This window comes from Leuciscus leuciscus (genome assembly GCF_965113295.1).
Source record: "Leuciscus leuciscus genome assembly, chromosome: 4".
Classification (NCBI taxonomy): Eukaryota; Metazoa; Chordata; class Actinopteri; order Cypriniformes; family Leuciscidae; genus Leuciscus; species Leuciscus leuciscus.
This window is the reverse complement of record NC_138728.1, coordinates 37146994-37170897: the sequence shown is the minus strand read 5'-3', so window position 1 is coordinate 37170897 and position 23904 is coordinate 37146994. Positions and strand designations below refer to the sequence as shown.

Sequence of the window (23904 nt, the reverse complement as noted above, 5' to 3'; positions counted from 1 at the left end):
TATATCTTGACGCTTATACAGAGGTAATGTAAAATAAAATATATAAAGTTAAAGAATTTAATTTTTAAACTGCAATTATAAATTAAGAGAAAACGATTACCCCTGATATTCTCATCCGAATCCAATAATACTGCAAAATAAAAATAAAATCAATCATTTGTATAAAATTTCAGGCCCAATTTGTATCAACCGATTTTATATTTCAAATGTATAAAATATCTGAAAATGAGAATAGCTGCTACCATTTCTAACAGAACCCTCCGATTTTTTTTTGATTTTTTTTTAGTGTGCTTCCTCGTAACGTTAAGTTAACGTTAGATCTAATCACCTCATCGTCCTTCTCCTCTGCCTGGTAACGTTGTTACGTTAGGTGTCACATTCACGACGCACATTTATAAATTAGACAATTCACCTTTAAACCCACCTTGCATCATCTGTGAACCCCGTAGCAAGCTGCTATATGGACAAGCTAACTTAGTTAGCAAAGAGCTAAGTTAGCCAGTCAGACTCAGAACTCTATGCCATGCTGCTATCGGTTTACGTGCAGTTTAGTATCCCAAACTGACATATTCTCTCGTGTACAGCTAAAATAACATGGAAACTGAACATGAACCATGAGCAGCAAGCTAACGCCATGATTGCCGTGAAAACTGCTGACACCATTGCCCATTCGTGGCTGCTGTAACCATAAAAGATTTAAAAGTTGAAGTTTAAGACAATAAATAACTGTACGTTCACACCGCCGCCGACTTGAGCTTCCAAAGTTACCAGAAGTCATTCATTTTCAATGGAAGCTGGCTTCTCTCAGCTGCAAGGAGCGTCAAATCCATCGGCGTCGCGTTTTGGGCGTTTTGAGCGTCAATCAAAAAGTTTAAAGTATCTCAACTTTATGGTAGAGTTATGACGCGGTTCAGTGGCAAGCAGCGGCAAACGCCAGCAACCAATCAGAATATAGACGTCCTTCGCGCTGGCTGATTCCGGAGAAACATACGATGTAAACTTTAGTTCCTACCAAAACATTAGTTCCGAGAAAATGGAGGAGAAACTGATAATCGCTGTTGCTGGGTTTCCTATCATTTATGATATGACGTTATTTTCATCTAGGGACCACACCAGTTACAAAAGAGAGAGAGCCCTGGCCGCGCACGCGCGCACTCACCTTCACTGTCTTCAAACAACACGTCTTGCTCTCTCTCCCTCGCGCATATTAATCAAAATTTTTTTTTTCCCCGACCAAATGTGACCAAAACGGTTATAAAAATGCTGTCATTATAAAAGGTTTCTAGTGTCAGTGTATTGCTTGTTTTTTCTGTTTACATTTCATGGTGTGACACAGACTTCAGAGCGGCCAAAGCGTCAGCAAGTGTCAACAAGCTTCCCCGTACTTTTTGACAAGCGTCCTTGACAGGGCGGCCAGAGCTTCTTTGCAGCTCAAGTCGGCGGCGGTGTGAACGTACAGTAACACTAAACTACCTAAGACTATACGTACACAATGGACATTGAATTCATTAGGTTGACCGAACTTACATTCAATTTAGAGGAAACGATGAGTTCACCACGGTTCACCAGCAATGCAGTCTCTGTACCGCCATTTAGGAATGTTTGAACAGAAGACCCGACAGTCTGACTGAGGCCGGAAGTGGGCGCAACAAGGCATTGCGCTAGTTATATTTCTTTGTTTTGGAACGTTTCAAAGTTTAAAACAAAGTTAATAAAAACAAAAGTAAACGATTTCATTGAAAATATATATCTAAAATATTGTAAAATATAAGAATTAGGCTATCTTTGGTCCTATTAACAAAATATAATATACTAGGCCTACTATTAACAAATGTTAAGTGTTTTAACAGTTAAAATTACTTTATCCATTTTTGTTGAGTCAAATGAACCATATATATTAAGCAAAACTAAAATTTTAAAATGTTACTATTTGTGTATAAAGCTCTTAACAAACCGGCCCCCCAATATCTGACCAATCTCCTCTGCCCGTACACTCCATCTCGTACTTTGAGATCCAGTGATCACTGTCTTCTTATCGTGCCCAGATCCAGACTTAAAAAACGAGGCGACTGCACTTTTGCGACTGCAGGCCCAAAACTTTGGAACAGTCTACCCCTCTATATCAGACTAGCTCCCTCAATTTCCATCTTCAAAACATCCTTGAAAACTTATTTATTTTCTCTTGCTTTTAATACCCTTGACTATGATACAACTATTGCCTTTTTTTTTTTTTTTTTTTTATTGTCCTGTTTCTGCCCTGCATTTTATCTATTGCCCTGTACAGCACTTTGGTCAGCCTTGGCTGTTTTTAATTGTGCGTTATAAATATTGTATTGTATTGTATTTTTTTTAGAATTAAGTTAATACCTTTTAGTCACCTGGGATAAAACTCCCCCTGCTACCCTCATTTGCATTTGTAAAGCTCACAGCAGTCTCATTTACATGTTAAAGCATTAGAGGGAGGGGGTCACGGGGCAAGCAAGTCCCACGTCAATTTCCGACAGTTTGCAGTGTTGCCTGTAAATTGCCGTTTGCAGTCGTAAACCTGAACTTCCACGACAATCTACAGCGCCGGTAACTGTCGAAAATCCCACTTTTCATGCAGTGACAGCTACGTTAACCAGGCTGAGGGCGGCAACTCGTATGCATTTAAGAACTTGTCTACGAGAGAGAGAGATGGGAGCATCCGCCTGTGTACCTGTCCGGCAAGCACCATCGAGCAGATCGCAGATTTGTAAGTTCCATACGGAGAAGGCGGCGAGGAGGAGGACGGATCAAAGGCGCTTTTCAGCGCCACTTCAAAGGGCATCGACGTCACGATTCAGCCAAAGTGTTCCAGCTGTCAATTTAAGCAGACGGAGTTCGTAGAGAAGTCCATGACACACAGGTGTGAGAGATGCAACCTCAAGCAGGCGTCACTAGCTTTCTCGACCTGTTTTGGAGGGAAAGCCACCTTCTCCAAAATATCTGTGGTGGTTTTATTGGCTACATGTGTTCAACTAGGTCCCGTTGATTAAGGCTCTGTCTTCATTACGTCTATGAGGATGATTCAATCAGGTCCGCTTGTAGGCGCATGACACTTTTGCCATTATGCAATATTTGTGTGGTTATCAATTTAATTCGCCAAAATATTTTATTTAAACTTATTTCTTTGTTTAGAGAATTTAGACACATTTGAGCATATAATACAAGCTGACCCCCTAACCTTAACTTGCCCATTTGTATTTCATGTAAAACAGCAGTTATAAAAGACAGTTATGATAAGAGGTAATATGTATTAACATAGTATAAATATTAAGTGTTCTAATGTCAGACGATTGATTTGTTTCAGCTTAACAGAGGTTTTTCTGTCCGTCTCTCTTGGGTTATGGGCTATTGTGTGATTTATAGGTGATTTTACTCCTTGCCGGGTTTTTTTTTCTTTTCATTTCTTCCCTTGCAGCATAGTATAGCAGCAGATTTGAAGGAACATTATTTAAATTTTAAGTTAATGTTACGAATGGCACTGAATGATTGAAATGGTTGTGGGGACACTGAAAAGTGCTTAATTCTTCCTTTTTAGAAAATCATTAAAGGAAAGCGCTTAATGTGGCTCAATGACTTAAGACCATGTTTTTAAAAGACCAGAGTCAGCAAAAAAAAAAAGAACATTATTAATAAATCGTCGTACAGTAGGTGCAGACACGCAGATGAGCGCATAATATGATCGCATGCGCTCAATGATGCATTAAGCATTTTCCTTAGAAAGGTTTTCTATATGGAAGCATTTAAAATTGCTTTAGGCAACTGAGTTCTGATTACAAATACAACACATTTAATGTGTGTACATTGTGTGCTTTATGCATTTACCGATTATGGTGGTGTTTTACAAAACAGTGTCTTAAGGCATTGGGGCATTTTAAGTTACCCACACAATGTATATCTGAAGTGAATAAAACACGGTGTCAAATTAGAAGAGTTTTAATTGACTCTTCCATGGACATTGGTATATATTTTACAAACTAAATATGAATTTTTTGCTAATATGTTGTTGTTTTTGTTGTAGAAAAAACCTGCAGTTATGATAGATTACAAGCACTAAGTGCGTCCGTCTCTGGCTCAGCGCCAAAGAACGCACACCAATTTGTTTAGTGTTAGTTCACCCAAAGATGAAAATGCCATCATTTACTCAACGTCATGTTGTTCCAAACCCATATGACTTTAGTGCATCTTCGGGACACATATGTGAAGATAGCCTATTTTAATGAAATCTGGGAGATTTCTGTCCCTCCATTTGAAAGTCTATTCGGCCATAACTCTAAAACGTTCATTAAGAATCATGAATCGAGCAGTTTAATCCAAGAAGAGACACGATTGCTTTAAATGACAGCTTTCTAAATTTGGTCATGGAAGCAATGTTTATATGTAATAAATGGGGGGCCGTCAAACCTACGGTATCAGTGTTATCTGTTGTTATCAGGGGATAACAAACCACTAGATGGCACGATTGACCAATCAGAATCAAGTATTCCAGAGAGCCATGTAATAAATGATTAATGACACATGTAGAATTTTAAACATGTCACATCTTGAGCATGTATTATTTTCTTTATTTTTTAACAACCTCCATATTTATTTTTAGTTCTTATTATTACCTGTTCATTCTTACACATATATTCCTTTGAGCGCAATCCCATATTTACTATTTTACAAGACTTTGGGGATATACATATCCATTTCATAATGTAACCATGTATTATTTTATAATTAACAACATCTAATAAACATGATTATGATGGATCATAGCAATAGGCCATTTAGACTAGACAAACAAGCTTGTGAAGTGAAATGATAATTTCCTGTTCAATGATGATCATGGAATTAAAGCATTTCACATAATACAACAGTCATCTTTCTTCAATATGGCCTCCATCCGTTCTTCATGGTGCCTTATCATCATAGCCATAGTCTCCTCATGTCTCCTGTTGGCGTTGTCTAAAATCACTGCAAACTCTCTAGCTCTATTACTCTCAGCTTCAGTGTTTCGTCTCTTGAACTCCTCCATCTCCTGACTCATCTTGTCTGCCTTCTCAGTAAAGCCCTTCTCCAACAGAGCAGCCTGTTCCCTCAGTTTGCAGTCCATGGCACGCTCAGCCTCCTCTCTCAGGAGCTTCATCTCCTCAGCATTCTTCTCCTTCATCTGTTCCATCCTCTCTTCGTTACTCCGTCTCTCTGCTTCCATCTTCTCTTCGAGTTGCCGCTGCTTTTCCTCTTTAGCTTTGATTTCCTGCTTCAGGAGGGCTGCTTTCTCTTTTTCCTCTGGTCATTCATTGGCAAAAAAGAAGGAAGAAAACAGATGAGAGAATAAATTCAAACCATGATGTTTACGGGGGCTCCATTTTACTGTAAAACTGGTCACACTTTTTTTTTAAACTTTTTTCAAGCATGCTAACAAAATAGCGAACTTGTTACAGAACAAATGTCTATACACAATGTATTTTATAGCCGAGGATGATGTCAGTAGGTACTGTAACGACTGAGACAAATCAGACACAATTATTTGTTACATTTAACAAATAATCTTTAAAACTCACTCTGGGATCTATGGTTCCATCCCCCCAACAAGGGCAAGAAGGGTCTTGGTTACCATGACTACGGTCAGATAAGTTGGCTTTATTGCTGTTAAAAATGTGGTCACGTGGAAAAAGCAGAGGCCATAGGAAAGACCCACAGCCCTTAAAACAGACTTTCCTTTATTCATTTATGGACAAACTGATCTATGAATGAACATGCACCCCAGAACACTGTGTGAATGATTTACTGTCTTGTGTAGTGTCTTTTAATACTATGTATTTTATGATAGAACCAACGGTCAATGTAACCTCACCTGCATTGTGTCTCCTTTCTAATTAATCCTCATTTAATGACTCACTTTAGTGTATATCAACTTATCATAGAATGCAGTGTGTGTTTGTTATATCTATCATAAATCCTCCCAACAGAGGAATTAATCGCTTGGAAATTCCCCCTTTGGTCGAGCCAACCCTGAGAGGTGTGACCTTTCTCAGACTTTAAATGGCCTCTACACAAGCTCTTCCTTCTCTTGGCCTTCTCGGTACGTTCACATAGCTGTCCTGCATGGCCACACTAGGCCTCAGGGCAGCAGGCCTTGACTCACAACCAACCATATGCTCATTCAGGAGAGAGAGATTTAGTTCTGGTTGAGAGAGTCCTAAGGACAACATCAGGAGTGTGGAACAATGTCTTCATTAAATGCAGAAGAAGTCAATCGCAACTCCCACCATTAACTCTTCCGACTTCCTCCCTTCTCCTGTTTGCTATGTGTGTCCGGCCCAGGGCCGGCAGGCCACAATCTGCACTTCAGCCATGGGAACAGAGTCAAACCAACCACGCAAGTGCATCACCAATTCTTCAGTCAACACCGAAGAAATCGATTGAGACCCATGGGTCCATCAAAATCCTTCTTCAGAAACTTCACAAAATGTCTCAATGCAAAGGCTATGCAAGTATACAGTTAATGAGGTGCTCTGAAAATGATAAGCTGATGGTTCTTTTCATAGTTAAATGGATCTTTCCCATAGTTCCTGCTTCCGGTTACATATCACTCACCATTTTACCTATGCATGTATGTATGTTTGTTTAGTTTAGTTATGTTTGTTATTCAGTTAATAAAACTTGTGCACAATACATATTTGGTTCTGATTCTCTGCTTGCAACAAAGTTTATTTTATGATTTAGATTTTGACTACAGGCTCTTAGTAGTACTGTACAGTAAGAAATACATTTCCCTCCCCCGGAAATGAACATTTCTTAGAATTAATAAACAATTAACACTGTGTTCTTTTACTACAATAAGTTAGTTCTATTAACTGATCCAAATATTCATAATCAATTATAACAAGTTATGATTGATTATTAATATTTATTTACAGCTAATTTGGGACACTTGTCATGTAATGTAAAACTATGTGAGTGGCGTGGAAGGATTTTGTCACAAACGCCTGGTGAAGATTCCCCTGTCTCACTCTTCTGAGTACTAATGTTAGCTTTGGACTCCATTTCCCAAGAACCCACTGAAAGATTGTGTATTTTCAGTTAACTGTAGTCAGATGCATTTACATGGTTACTGTGCATTAGATTTAATCAAATCTGTATGTGTCTGTAAAGGTGTGAACCAAATGGCCCATACAGACAAATGGCCCATAGAAACTGATGGGTGTGAAACCACATTGCTCAAGGTAGATTGCAGTATAGATCGATCTCATGTGGGAGGTCCTAACAGTTTTCCTTTGTTTGTAGCCCGTTTGTCTTCATGTATAAAGTTCAGTCAAACAGACAGAACTTTGGGTTAAGATTGTTGAAGGGCGACATGCTAACATCGCTGCTGAAGGACTGCTACACTACAAACCTTCAATAAATTCTTCTCCCCCACAAGAACTCTGGTCAAGCTTACTTATTTTATGTATTGGAGAAATCTAATACATTGGCGAGCCACCCAAACCACTGCTTGGCCAAATACACCAAAATCTAACACCACATACAGGAACTGATTACTGCACACCTGATCCTTATCACCACACAATTTAAACCCTGATTTGTGTTTGAACCCTTGAATGTGTTCAATCACACATTAAGTCTTGTTCGCCCCCGGCTGCATTTCTGAGCGTTATTATATTGTTGTGTCTTCTGCCTGTGTTGTGACCCTGCCTTGGATTACCGTTTACGACTCTTCTCTGCCTGCCCTTGATTTCTGTTTACCTGGACTATCACTTCTGTCGTTTGCTGCCTGCCTCGTACCACTGCCTGTTTTGACCACGTTGTATGTCCTGTCTCTGATATTGTTGTTCGCCTGGTATTTTCAAACCACACCTGTTTGTACACTGAGCTTGTGCTATTTAAATAAACTGCACATGGATCCTACTCAGCCTGAGTCTGTGTTACAGATTTTGAGTCGTAGCTGTATGCGTTCATGCAAACACTCATAGAAAATAATGCGTTTGAATTTTAAATACATGGCACCACGCTTCTCATATGAAGTGTGACCCTCTTAAGGCAGATAGATTCTGCATGGTAATATATTTTTTAAATATGATCCATTGCTTTATAAGGAAATACGTGAATGCTATAAGGAAATATGCTAATGCTTTTAAACATACTAATACACAATTTAACTCTTCCCCAGCCAGAGTATTTTTAAGTTGCTAGCCACCACCAGCATTTCTGATCAGATTCACAAACCTATGACCCCCAGAATATTTTTTTAGATTATTATTTAAACGGTGAATATATCAAAAGAAAGAGTCTCTCCGGAGGCAGAGAAAGAGCCTGATCATGTTAGTTAGTTGTGCGTAAACCACTTCTATCCACTCCAAATGGTTTACACAGATCATCTTCCCTTGTTTTTGGATCCACCAGTGCTGTACAGAAGATGCTTAACAGAGTCTATTCTTGGACCCTTGACCCACCTGTCCATGTGTCCTTCAGTATGCAGCAGCACTCTCAATAAGTACCTCAACCTTTGAACACCAAACAAGGGAATTGGGATTTTATGACTTAAAATCCTCACCCATAATCTTTTTATCATTCGCAGTCAGTTTCTTGTCGGCCTGCAGAATGGCTTTAGAATCCACAGACTTCTGCTTGAGAAACTCCTGCAGGACCTCTTCAGCCTATTGACATACAGGAAAGAATTGATAATTATGAAGATGATGATGAAAGAGGTCATGTTCCTGTGATTTTGTCTGACATGGGCACAACCTTGACTTCTTTATTGGCCTGGCTGTTATATTTCTTCACAATATCCTCCAGATCCTTGCAGAAGACATCATAGCCACCAGATTTAGCATAGAAGCCCTGCTTAAGATTTTTTACCATTGGTGCCGAGAGGGATGACAAGAGATCCTCACATCGTCTCTTTGAAGCTTGCTCGTTTTGGCACAGGTATCCCTCAAAGAGTTTATTAATGTTTTCCTAAAAATATAACATGTAGCATGTCAGTAGCAGTTCTCCAATGAATCAGAGGACATTTCAGCAATCTGTACATCTCTTCATACCACTGAACCCCAGGAGAGGGCGGCAAAATAATTACACTGCAATACTGCATTTGCAATAAGTATTCAGAATCAACGAAGGGCCAGAAAAGATATTACATTTTTCAGTGTTCCCTAGTGAAAAAAATAGTATACTTAAGTACAATATTCACATGTACTTTAGTTGTCCAAAATTAGTGCTGAAGTTCAACTAAAGTTGTATTTAAGATACTTGTTTGTGCTAAAGTGTAACTATTCCAAGTACACTTTAAATACACTCTTGTATTTAAGTTTTGAAATGCAGAATTCACTCAGCATAAATGTATCAATCAAATGTATTTTGGTGACATTACAATTGCACTGTAAGAGAGTTGAACATACATTAATATTATACTGATAACAAACTTTTAGTGCTTTTAAAACACATTGCAATGGCATTTCAAGTACACTTGAAGTGTGGTAATGGCATCATTATTGTGTGCTACAAATACAATGAAGTAATTTTTTATAAATAATGGCACAGCTTAAAAATTTACCTTTTACAGACACCCACCATATAATTACAGTATACCAATAACTCACATATCATCAGAACATCAATGAGAACAGATATGTACATTGAATGTAGGAACCCCTTCGGACTGGAATTGAAACACAGGTTGCTGCGACACAAACTCACTCGATTTACCAGTTGCACAGATATACATTATGTATCTTATATTATTATATTCTTATCATTATATGGTATCTATATATTACCACGCAGATATACATTATGCAAAATGGCGGTTACTTTGTGTTCTTTCTATACTGTTACAAGTTTTATTTTAAGCAAACAGATTTTTCCATCAATGACGGCACAAGGAAAGTCTCAATATAGGCGCAATAAGTGGTACGTGACTATAAATGCAAAACTGTAGCTATAGAACATGAAAGTGCGTTAAACTTGAAGCTGTTGAAGAAATAAAAGCCAGCAGACACAACATTAAATATCATCTGCAGAATCTTTTCCCCTTTTATTTGACATGATCTTTCATTAGGCTGATTAAAGCAATCGCTTCCTGCAGAGTTAAAGTTTTGTTCTTGTGCCACACTAAAACACAGACAAGTTCTGTTCGTTCGGAAGAATGTGAACATGCAGAACTGCTTGTGTTTCAGTGCATGCGGATGAAATAAAACCATCTTTAACATTTATCTTGCGGGCTTCAACTCTCAATGTTCTTCAGAACTGTTTGCTCCTGATGTAAAACACAATGAAAGTCTCGCATTGTGCTGCGAATTTAACCCCCTGAGGTCTACGGTATCGCCGGCGATACCAGCTCGCTTTTTTTTTATTAGTGTAAAAGAAACTCATAAATACTCTGTTGACTTTGATTTTCCATAGGAGTTTCATACATCAATCGATTCTGTTAAATGTGTATTATTTTTGTGTATACTCACAATAAAAACAAAGTGTTGTGCTTTTTGCCAAATAAAGAAAAATAAACACGAAGCGAGTTCTGCCTTCTCTCTGCCAGTGAAGTCCATTCTGAAACGCGTCCGAAAATTAACAATAACTGAGCGAATACTCAGTCAAACAGACATACAGACAGACAGGCATGAAGCTTGAATTCTCTTCTTTTAAATGAAGTCATTTATATAAAAAAACAATTATTCTCATCTTGTGAAATCTGTATTAAAAGAGAGCGATTCCAGTCGAGCTCATCTCATCTCATTACGTTATAATCGGCCCCGCCCACGGAGAGCGCGCGCTATTCAAACGCAAATGGCTGAGGCAATCCTGTGAACGCCCCCATCAGCTCGAGAAAACACACACGTTTATTTAGATCATTACTTGTTTACACCGTCTTGCAGCGCTGTGAGGAATAATACTAATGGAAAATGTCCCTCAGAACAGTGCGGGTATATCGAGGAGCGAGCTGAGGAATACAAGTAAGTTTTTTCCTTCTCACGTGAATTTCTTCACGTGGGTTTCTGTTTATGAATGAATAAACGGCATGAATGCGCGCTGTTTACCACAGCTGGCAAAGACAGTTTAAATTTAAATCGCGTGTGTGAATGAATGATGATGTTTTAGCAAACTGTATTGCTATACTGAGATAAGTAAACATCGACTGAATGTTGAAATAAAATGTAGGCTATTTGTATAAGCAACGTATTAAACTGCAAATTAACAATATGCCCTAATATTTCATGAAAACAACGTTACAGTCAGACGAAATATGAAAGACAACATTTTGTTGACCAGATTTGGGTACAGTTTTTACTGTAGAATATACTGCCACATCAAATAAGCTTTTGTTTAGCCATTTCTATATATAAAATACTATTTTTGTCAAAAATAAAGTCATCAACTAAGATGTTAGCTGTTCCAATGTTGGTTATATTCAAACTAATGAATACATAGATAAAATGTAGGGCCTATAATCATTTTTTTTTACAAAGAAAGAGTACACTTGAAATATTGTTGAAATTGTAATTATTGTTGTAATTGTAACCATTTTAATAAAATAGCAAAACATATTTACAAGATAGATGTAAGCAAAATCTTAAATGGTCAATATAAGTCTTCTTCTAAATATATCTTTTGTCGTTGCATTGTGGCTCAGTCAGTGTCACACCTGAGTGAATGGCTAATTATGCAGAGTGGGTGTATTCTAAGGTGTAAACCACTCCTCGTTCACGCCCCCTCGCATATTGGCTTTCCAAGCAAAACCTGTTTTACATCAATTTAAATCAATGTATGGTTTTATGTGAACGATAAAGCAAGACTATTTTCACATAATTTTGAAGAAAAAACTATAGGCGACGACATCCATAAGTCAAAAGTCTTATTGCCACATATTTAGTATGTGTTTTGTGGTCTTATTTCAAAAATTTCAATTTTTAGTTTTTTCGATAACCACGCATAAACATTATTCTCTCAAAAATGAAAACATGTACATACATGTGGCTCACATATTATTGTAGTCCTGTTTGTGCTATATAGAGTGAATTTACACCTTTGCCATTAATATGTTTATAAGCAACTGAAAAAAGCACAAATGTCAGAGCATGTCAGAACACCCCCAGGGCCCAAAAAAACGCTCAGACTCCAGAGGGTTAAATGTGACGCATGAATTGAAATTATTTGAATACATTTTACGTTGTTACTTTTCATGTTGTTAAAGTTTATGAATTTGTTTGAATTTTTTACTTTTTGTGTAATTTTTGAGGACTGTTCAGGATAACATTAATTATTTGTTTAATAATTCATAATATTTTGAAGTCCACAAGTGTGGCTGAAGTCCACATTTCAAAGTGCAATGGGCCATTAAAGTACCATTAATGGGAAAAGTGTATTATGGTAGTTCCATTGGAGTATATTAGGAATACACTAAAGTAATACAACTTCTGACCAAGTACGTGAATTTCTTTAACCATTTCAAACTGACTATATGTTCTTTTCTTTATTTGTCATTATTACATAATTTAACTACTTTCTATATGTATGTAAAGATGCTTTGCAAGTAAAGGTCATAATTATAAAATTTACTTTTTCTTTTTTTTGCACCTCAAAACACATTTCCTCAAAAATTGTATATACTATTTATATACTCAACAAGTACACTTTAAAATCCAACAGTGATTCTAACTAACACTTTTTAGTTCAGATTAATTGATTGGTTTGAGTGTCATTTTGTCAAGCAAAAAAAAAAAATTCTTAATTTGCGGGGCAATTCTTAAAGGGATGATGAACTGAGAAATTAAATTTTAATTTAATTAAAATTAAAGGCACAGGCGAACGACGGGTTTTTCAAAGTGGGGATCTATGACGTCAAAGGGTATCAAACACCGCCTCTGCAGAAGATCAACGCCTACTTCAACGCTGCCTGTTTAGCCCTGCCCACTGATTCACGCATTACATGAAACTCATTATAATATGCAAAACTGTTATCCAATCATAGCAGTGGGCATTTACTTCCAAGTCTTCAATGCGACACGCCCATAAAAACCGAGCGTTTCAGGAGCTAATTCTTTCTACCAGCTAATTCTTTCTACCAAACCACGGTAGAAAATAGCCTATTACTTATTCATTTTGATGTTTTTGAATGTAAAAACCAAGCGAACGTCATAAGTTATAAGACAACAATATAAAAATAAATATTAAAAAGCCTGTTCATGACCCCTTTAATAAACTTTTCACTAATTTCCGCAGTTATTTTTCTCTGTTTGCATTCACTCATTTCCCAAAGTCATCTTAAAGCTTTTCAATTGTCAATACAACTGAGAGAACATCACATAAGCTGACTTCATAAACTGATGTTGATTTTTACTCAAATGTTTTTGTTTGAACTCGTTATTATGGTGATCAGTGTTCCCTTTGTTTGCGCACTTGAAACTTATTGCAATTCTCTTCCTGTTGATGCAGTGATGCAAAAAGAAATCACAGTTATTTGTATTTAAAGGAAGCTAAGTAATAAATATTATATATGAATGATATATAAAATAACTTTATTTCATGTCAAATAATGATCTTTTAAAAAATTTGTTAATAACAGTTATGTGATAAAAATCTTGTGAAACTTTTAGTTGGGATGATATAATCTCTATATATTTGTTATAAAATCTTACAATTGACCATGCTTGAGTCACACAGACTTCAACAATCAGCCTGCAAAACACAACAATAGTAACAAATTATCAACTACTGTCCTTTTTTAGTTACTATGATTCTTGTGTAAGTGAACTATACTAACTAAGCCTTTTTTAGGACAACATACTATTCTTATAAAAGCAATTGGTTTGCATGCTTAAAGTCTAACTAATTCGATTTTACAGTGTAGAACTCAAATACAGTTCATTATATTGTACATTTAATCATAAAAATAATTTAATTAGCAAATTGCGCATTGTTACATTTGCATTGGGAAATTCTGTCCTTACAGCACTTGTTAGCAGAAACAAACTAGATGTTTAAGTTCAAACCTTACATTTTCTTTGGTTTGCATAAAAAGAAAATTATGAGTTTTGGTAACTTTGGATTTTCTTAAGAGTTTCTGAGTTAGGTGTGTGACGGTGAGAAAACGTAAGAGGCAATGGATGCAGAGTCTGCCCTTGTGTAAACCAAATCCAAAATCTATTTAAAATAGGCCTACATTTATTTCATACTAACTAGACTACAAACCCATTAATATATTTACTGACATATTGCTTAAGACTTACTAAATATTATAATTACACTTTATTTAGAGTTGTTCTTTATTGCACAATGCATATTTCTCAATATTAAGCATATGTGTTTAATATCACGATTGGTAAGATCCTGTATATGCAAGATTATTAAAGTGTACCTAAAGTATACTTGCAATAGTTCCATTTTAGCACAATCAAATATACTCAAGTATATCTTTAGTTGGACCTTACAAAGTTACTTGTTCCATGACATACAATAAATAAGTGTGCAGTGTGAGAGGGGGAGTGGCAAAAGCCAATGTGTGCTTCTTTTATCAATATATTTAACTATATATATTTTGCATTTCTAATCCAAACAACGTCAAACTTGGCACTGCACTTACTCGTGCCCGTAGCAAGATCCCTGTCAACTTTGAAATCCATCTGACTAATGGTTCAAGAGATATGTGAATAACAGACACACAGATAGAAAGACGTTCCTATAATTTATAGATAGATGAACTGAAACTGGAATCTGTGAAGAGATTCGGTCTACCTCTAGAGATTTCAGGCACTCCCCGTCAGTGTCCCTGAAGGAACGTGTCATGAAGGTTTGTGTCGCCATACTGCTCAGACTTTGGTGTTCTGAGGACACATCCTTCAGTTCCAGAGGGAATGAGTCCTTCAGCTTCTCCATTCCACTCTTGTAAACTTGAAGCCCCTCCTTCACTGCAGCCTCATTCTCAATCATTGCCATGGCGAGCACAGCATTCTCCAGACACGGCACAGCCCCACTGGAGATGGTGTCCACGTACGTTTTTGCCAAATGCCCCAAAACTTCAAAGATGGAAATAGGTCAAACATGAAGATACGGAAAAGGTATTAAACAATTGTCATCTGTAAATACATGCAAACTCTTCAAATTTCTTCCTGAATCACCTCTACCAGTCACTGTGATTCCATCTTTCAGCTTCTTCACATTGCTGTCATTAAAGACAATCTTGCAGAATTTATCTGCTACCTTCAAGAACTCCGGGGAAAGGTCAGCAGGATTTAAGCTCTCCAGACAAGACACATTTTCTGGCACAGTTGGAAAGGGGAAAGTGATGCACATCCTGGAAGGGAAGAATTTTTGGATGCACTCCCTGGGCAAGTTGTGCTCCATCACATTTCTGGAAGTTCCTAGAAAAATTTAGCACATTCTCTAGCTGCTCTCAATTGTAGAGAAGTTAAGAAGAGCATGTCTGTTCTATGAGTAAAGTGTAGCTGGCTGACCTACTGGATAAAATTGTGACTGGACATATATTTCTGAAATATGGGAAATAGTAAGCTTGAACACCAAAACAATTTACCACAGTAATGTTTTGGTCAAATGTTATGAAATGATAAATGTTATCTCAATAAATTATGATTTTTAAAATAGTAATACAAAAGATCTGTTGACAACCATTAAGTCTGAAAAGCTAGTGACAATAATTAATTGTGATTGTGAGGACTCTTAAAATAACCATTTGCAGTATTATTTTACTTGCCGTGTTTCAGTTTCAGAGCAAACTCAAGGTACTCATTTTCTGTTGCGTCTTTGTCGTCGATCTTTAGCTCCAGTGTGAAGTCCCTCACAGCCCAGATGAAACTAGGGAAGAACTTCACAAACTCACTTGAATTGTCAGTATCCTCATCTGATGATCTGACCTTGATGCACTCTGTTAGTTCAGTGACATATCTGACCGTTTGTTCAGGCATGAACACAAACTGCCAAAAACTCATGATGCATAGTTTAATCATTTTAAATGTCATTCCATGAGCTACTAAGCCAATTCACAACAACAGAGCTAATTACTTTTCACCAATACTTTTCATTACGTATCACCAAGCCTAGCTATGAAGAAAGTGATCGGGTATCAACATTAAACATAACAGCAAGAATAAGGTAATTAAGTTATCACACATTTTCGTATGTCTTATGTGAATTGAGTACAAATAAAATAGGTAATAAACCAAAATTATTACTGCCGCTGCAAAACCATGGTGTTACAGTTTTTGTATGATCGCTATGACAAATTATTTCCTAAACACTTAACACAGTTAGCACAATATCCATCTGTGTAGGCTATACAATTATCACATTGCCAAATTTACAAATACTTTCACACTGTATGTCAGAACAGCACAGAAGGGAGGGGGCAAGGGCAGGGGAGAGGAAGACAAGTACCAGGAAGGAGAGGAGAGGGACAAGGGAGAGAAGTGGGGCAAGGGCAAGGGCAAGGGAGACAAATACCAGGACAAGGTAAAGGAGTGGGACAAGGGCATGGGAGAGGAATGCCTGGACGAGGTAGAGGGAGAGGAGTTAGAATGAGTGGTGGCGCTCAAAGAAGGGCAAGAGCTAGGGTAACTGATGAAATATGAGCTACTATCATAGACCATGTCATAAACCATGGGCTATCATACAGAGAGGTTGGTAAATGACTACAGCCCAATTTCAGCCGGGACACAGTGGAAACCATTGTCCAGATTTGACAAGAAAACAACAGGTAGGATATTGTATAAGGGCTTCTCCTACTGGAAAGTGTAAATAATTTTACCATGTATTACAGTGACTGTATGCCTCCGGTCACTAATTTGTAACTGTATTTTGTCTCTCTAAGGATTCAGCGTCTACCTCCCTCAGAAGAAAGCTCCTAAATGAAGAACAGGAACTTGCTATTGTCAACATGGTGATTGCTGACAATGAGATAAAACTGAAGGACATTCAGTACAGAGTTGTAAAGGACAACCTTGTGTTTGGGAACATTGCAGCAATTTCTCTGACTTTAGCTATACTGAAACAACTATACAAAGTTCCTTTTGAAAGGAACGGTGAGTGCATCAAAGAACTCCGTCGCCAATACGTCCAGGTAAGGTTATGCAATAGAGTCATTACTGTACTATACATAGTGTTTTGCAGTAGACTACTCCTAAACCTGGAGTACAGTAGGATATACAGTAGGTATACAGCACAGCATTTACACACACTGTCTGATTACATGAAATGATCTACATTGACGAGGCTTAAATATTTCCTGTTCAACCAGCTCTCAAATAGGTCTTAACCAGATCATTTTGAGAAGGTGGTAGACGGCGGTACCGCTGGCGTACTGGTACATCATCTAATAACAAAAGGAAGAAGCTTATTGAGGTGACAGTAACTGTAAGAGTTTTTGTATATTTTCCTGACTTGATTATAGCACAGTTGTAGTAACTTCAACTATTGTTTGATTACTGTGCTCACGTGCTATGGCCGTGTTGGTGAAGTCTTGTTTGTTTTGAATTGAGAGCTTTTAATTGGAAAAGATCTGAAAGATTGAAACGTTGTTTGTTTACTGTGCTCACGTGCTATAGTCACGTTGGTTAAGTCTTGTTTGTTCACATTGGTAAATAGTTTCGGTAGTGAGGCGTGTCCAAATGCATTCAATAACGACATTGCAGGTGAGTATAAAATCAAGGAGTACCCTGGCAGCCCTCGCTGATTCACTCAGTAAGGAAACACGCTTTGTGAAACACCGTGTGGCTTTGTTCTGAACTTTTTTCGTTGGTGAAATAGAGCAAAACAGGCAATATGGTGTCTAAAATGTAAGTAATATTGTAAGTAATAAAATGTAAGTAATATTAACGTTTATTAAACTTATATCATCAATATATATATATATAGTATAAAATCAATATCACATTTGTTATCATGCTGATATTTGGAGAAAAACTGCACTCTTGTGATATTTATTAGCTACTAAATTATATAAATAAAGACAATCACGCAGTGAAAGCGTGCACTCTAAGTGCGCATCCGCACTAGTCTAATCTACAAGACTAAATCACTTAGAGCAGGGGTCGGCAACAGGTGGCCCACGGGCCAGTGAAGCCAGATTATTTTGATAGCGTCTAGTTCTGAAATAGAAAGACAGCAACAGTTACTCACAAAAACTTTGTCTTTAGTGATTTTGCCTTTAACCCCCTGGGGTCGGCGGTATCGCCGGCGATACCAGCTCGCTTTTTTTTATCAGTTCAAAAGAGATTAATTTTGCTCTGTTGACTTTGATATTACAAACAAGTTTCATACATCAATCGATCCTGTTAAGTGTGTATTTTTTTTGTGTATACTCACAATAAAAACAAAGTGTTGTGCTTTTTGCCAAATAAAGAAAAATAAACACGAAGCGAGTTCTGCCTTCTCTCTGCCAGTGAAGTCCATTCTGAAACGCGTCCGAAAATGAACAATAACTCAGCGAATACTCAGTCAAACAGGCATACAGACACACAGGCATGAAGCTTGAATTCTCTTCTTTTAAATGAAGTAATTTATATAAAAAACAAATATTCTCAGCTTGTGAAATCTGTATTAAAAGAGAGCGATTCCAGTCGAGCTCATTAGAGTTAATTCAAATGTAATGTGACCCTGCCCCGGAGAGCGCGCGCTATTCAAACGCAAATGACTGAGGCAATCCACACAAACCTGTGAACGCCCCCATATCAGCTCGAGAAAACACAAGTTTATTCAGATCATTACTTGTTTACACAGTCTCGCAGCGCTGTGAGGAATAATAATAATGGAAAATGTACCTCAGAAGTGCGGGTATTTCGAGGAGCAAGGATCCAACTGAGCTGAGGAATACTGTAGTACGTTTTTTTTCCTTCTCAAGTGAATCGCGTTTCTGTTTGTGAATGAATGAACGGTAGAGATGTGCGCTGTTTACCACAGCTCGCAAAAAGACCGTTTAAATTTAAATCGCTTTCTGTGTGTGAATGAATGATGATGTTTTAGCAAACTGTATTGCTATACTGAGATGAGTAAAAATCGACTGAAATATGTTGAAATAAAATGTAGGCTATTTGTATAAGCAACGTATTAAACTGCAAATTAACATTTATATGCCCTAATATTTCATAAAAACAACGTTACAGTCTTGTTACATTTTGTTGACTAGATTTGGGTACAGTTTTTACTGTAGAATATACTGCCACATCAAATAAGCTTTTGTTTAGCAATTTCTGCTCATATGTTATATAAAAATACTATTTTTGTCAAAAATAGTCATCAACTAAGATGTTAGCTGTTCCAATGTTGGCTATATTCAAACTAATGAATACATATGATAAAATGTAGGCCTATAATCATTTTTTTACAAAGAAAGAGTACACTTGAAATATTGTTGAAATTGTAATTATTGTTGTAATTGTAACCTTTTTAATAAAATAGCAAAACATATTTACAAGATAGATGTAAGCAAAATCTTAAATGGTCAATATAAGTCTTCTAAATATATCTTTTGTCCTTGCGTTGTGGCTCAGTCAGTGTCACACCTGAATGAATGGCTCATTATGCAGAGTGGGTGGGACATTGTATTCTCAGGTGTAAACTACTCCCCCTTTACGCCCCCCCTCGCATATTGGCTTTCCAAGCAAAACCTGTTTTACACAATTTAAATCAATGTATTGGTTTATGTGAATGATAAAGCAAGACTATTTTCACATAATTTTGAAGCCAGAACTCGAAGCGACAACATCCATTAGTCAAAAGTCTTGACATATATTTAGTATGAGTTTTGTGGTCTTATTTCAGCAACTTTCATTTTTATTTTTTCCAATAACCACGCATAAACATTATTCTCTTAAAAATACAAACATCTACATTCATGTTGCTCACATATTATGGTAGCCCTGTTTGTGCTATATAGAGTGAATTTACACCTTTGCCATTATCATGTTTATAAATAACTGAAAAAAGCACAAATGTCAGGGCATGTCAAAACATCCCAAGGGCCCCAAAAACACCTTAGACCCCAGAGGGTTAAATTAAAATTATGAGAATGTTTTTGCAGCAACGTTTTATTTTGAGATGAATTGAGAGCTTTTAATTTGAAAAGATCTGAAAGACATTCAAAAGAGTCTGTGGATCGCTAGACACCTCTAAAATAGCCGTCATGAAATGTCTAATATTATATTCTTTGCAAACAGCGACAACTTAGTCGCAGATAAGACACACCAACTTTGCATTCACAAACCTAGTAAGGATGAACGCATAGTTGTCTTTCCATTCTTCTTTGTATGTCCTATTTTCGCTGTCAACTTTCCAACTCTTTGCTAGTGCCATTTTCTCTCACCAGGTAGCTTAAATGTTAACATTACTCTGCACACGACGTAATAGTGTAATAATAATACCTACAGCACGCAACAATAAAACAAAATGCAGTTTAGTACGTGAGGATGCCAAGGAATAATTCTAAGTGTAATAGAAATAAATAATTATTACAATAAGTTAGACTCCATTGTGTAACAAGCAAATAAAAAATGATTAAGGGTGTCACGATTTCGATTTTAAATTGAAATCGATCGAAATTAATGCTCAATCTCGATTATCGAATCAAAAAATGGAATCGTCGATGCTGCCACGCCCCCATGTCACGTCAGCTCGGCTTGCCAAGCGGAAAAAAAACCCACACGTGTTGAAGTGCTGCGAGTCAACCTAACAGCTACAACAATCAGCCAAAAGATAGCATGGCAACTGCAGACACAGGAGACCCGTCGACAGAACTTGAACCCCCTCCTCTTTCACTGGAGTCGCCGGTGTGGAAGTATTTTGGATTTCCAGTGAGTTATGTTGACAACGTTCGTGTTGTTGACAAAAAAAAACACAGTTTGCAAGCTCTGCTATGTACGTATACCACATTATTCAACCGGCAGCACGACTAACATGGCAGGGCATCTCCGCAGGCACCACAAAAACATAGATTTATCTGTTAAACCGACAACTGTAACACAAACTACTCTCCCGTCTTCATTTGGAATAAAACTTCCAATAACTCATCACGTGCAAAGGCAATTACAAGCGCGCTAGGAGTATTTATAGCCGCGGACATGCGACCTTATTCAGTTGTGGAAAACTCCGGTTTTAGGCATTTAATTAGCGTGCTAGAACCGCGCTACGAAATCCCAAGTAAAACGCATCTCACAGCTACGGTGATACCCTCCATGTACAATAATGTAAATGAGAAAGTTATTGAAGGTCTGAGCAGTGCACATTTAGTGGCCTTGACTACAGATTGCTGGACCTCCAGAGCAACACAGAGCTTCATGACTGTCACAGCGCATTACATTAATGATGATTGGGAAATTCAAAATCCAGTCCTTCAAACTCGCCCCATATATGAAGCTCACACAAGTGAACATTTAGCAGAAGTGCTGAGGGAAGTGGTACTGGAATTGAAGTTGAACAGACAAAATGCAACAATTCCTGTGACAACTGATAATGCAAAGAACATTGTCAATGCCTCACATGCAGCTGGATTGTCTCCACACATTGGATGTTTTGCCCACACTGTGAATCTGGTCTCCCAGAAGGGGTTGGGAGTAAACCAGATTTCCCGTCTTTTGGGCAGAGACCAGGAGGGTGGTCAGAAGCACCACTGCAGCAGCCGTCTTAAAGTCAAAACAAGACATGCTTCAGCTTCCTCCTCACAAGCTGGTTCAAGATGTCATTACAAGGTGGAACTCCAGCTATGACATGATCACACGCTATTTAGAGCAACAAGCTGCTATCTATTCTGCACTTGCAGAAAAAGACATTAAAAAAAATGCTAAAGACCTTATCACCCTCTCTGATCAAGATGTGACTGTTCTGGAAGATGTATGTCAGGTACTGAAGCCCCTGAAAACAGTTACAACCTTGATGAGTTCCGAACAGCAGCCTACTGTGTCTATGGTCATGCCCCTACAACACACCATCCTGACATCTTTGAAACACAGTGACACAGATTCAACAATTGTAAAGGATGTTAAATCTGCTATAGAGGCACATTTTGAAGAGAGGTATTCAGACCCAAGACTTCAACAGTTCCTGAATGAGAGCACTGCCTTGGATCCTAGGTTTAAAACTTTACCCCACCTGGATGACATATCTGTCTGAATGAGATCTTCAATTGTTACACACCATATGACTAGTAAGTCAAAGTCCAAATCACAGTCTTTGCTGTCCCAACTTAATTGATATAAGTACCAATGTGGAACATTATATATAAACTGTGTCTATTCCTCGTTTAGTGAGGTCAAACATTAAATCTACTGTAGGATCTAGGAAAAATCTAATTGTGATTAAACCAGAAAATCTCAATATTAGTGAACAAAAACTATTTCTAAAGCTAGGTCTTCTAAACATTATCGCTTACACCTAAGGCGGTTATTGTAAATGAAATGGTCACAGACAATAGTTTCGATGTACTTTGCCTTACTGAAACCTGGCTTAAACCAAATGATTATTTCGGTCTTAATGAGTCTACTCCACCAGGATACTGTTATAAGCATGAGCCCCGTCTGATTGGTCGTGGCGGCGGTGTTGCAACAATCTATAGAGATATTCTTAATGTTACTCAGAAAACAGGTCAAAGGTTTTACTTTTACAAGTACTTGTGCTAAATATTACGCTCTTAGATGTAAGAAAGAAATCCCTATTATCTCTAGCCTTGGCTACTGTATATAGACCTCCAGGGCCCTATGCTGATTTCCTAAAAGAGTTTGCAGACTTTCTCTCAGATCTATTGGTCAATGTCGATAAAGCATTAATTGTTGGAGATTTTAACATACACGTAGATAACACAAGATTTAATTATATCACATGGAACCAATCCAACCGATATAGATATTATACCGCAAAGTGATGATGTCACTGACCCATTACATGGTAACTTGCATACTACGTACTGCTGAAATTTGTCATGTTGCGCCACGTTATCGACCAGGCAGAACAATCCTTCCAACCACTATAGATAGAATCTCAAATAGCTTACCTGATCTATCTCAGTTGCTCATTGAACCCAAACAAACAGATGAACTAGAGGAAATGACTAGCACTATGAGCACCATTTTCTCTAGTACATTAGACATCGTTGCACCAATTAGATTAAAAAAGGTTAGAGAGAAAACTAAAACACCATGGTACAACAGTGCTACGCATCTTATCAAGAGAGAAACCCGTAATTTAGAGCGTAAATGGAAACAAACTAATTTAGAGGTCTTTAGACTCGCGTGGAAAGACAGTATGTCAACATTATAAAAAGGCCCTAAAAGCAGCCAGGGCTGAGCATCTCTGCGAACTAATAGAAAATAACCAAAATAATCCAAGGTTTTTATTTAACACCATGGCTAGACTAACAAATAAACAGACATTACCTGAGCAAAATATCCCGTTACAGTTTAGTAGTAATGATTTTATGAATTTCTTCATTGAGAAAATAGAAAGCATCAGAAACACAATTGTAAATGTACAATCTTTAATGGTGTCTTATGATTCAGCCTCAATTATCACCCCGCAAGAACAATTACAGTGCTTTACAACTATAGAACAGGAAGAGCTAAATAAACTTATCATTGCATCTAAACCAACAACATGTTTATTAGATCCAATACCCACTAAACTACTGAAAGAAGTGTTACCTGTAGTGGAAGAGCCTCTTCTCAATATTATTAATTCGTCTTTATCTTTAGGTCATGTTCCAAGAATATTCAAGTTGGCAGTTATAAAACCTCTCATTAAGAAACAACAATTAGATCATAATAACCTAGCAAATTACAGGCCAATTTCAAATCTTCCATTTATGTCTAAAATACTAGAAAAAGTTGTGTCCGCTCAATTGTGCTCTTTCTTGCAAGAAAATGATATCTATGAAAAATTTCAGTCAGGATTCAGACCGCATCA

The 23904-nt window shown here is 37.3% G+C and overlaps 1 protein-coding gene across 1 annotated transcript in view; it reads right to left on the bottom strand.

The window, feature by feature from the left end:
• Nucleotides 1-4589: 4589 nt before the first annotated feature.
• Nucleotides 4590-23904, bottom strand: part of LOC309497259 (guanylate-binding protein 4-like) — a gene marked incomplete at its 5' end in the record, with an annotated part of 31359 nt that continues 12044 nt past the window's right edge. Inside the window, 6 exons of the mRNA XM_082167488.1 lie at nucleotides 4590-5298; nucleotides 8567-8669; nucleotides 8758-8970; nucleotides 14740-15020; nucleotides 15123-15365; nucleotides 15716-15906. Of these exons, the coding sequence (XP_082023614.1) occupies nucleotides 4871-5298; nucleotides 8567-8669; nucleotides 8758-8970; nucleotides 14740-15020; nucleotides 15123-15365; nucleotides 15716-15906 (1459 nt within the window). The 3' untranslated portion in view covers nucleotides 4590-4870. The remainder of the gene's footprint in view (nucleotides 5299-8566; nucleotides 8670-8757; nucleotides 8971-14739; nucleotides 15021-15122; nucleotides 15366-15715; nucleotides 15907-23904) is intronic.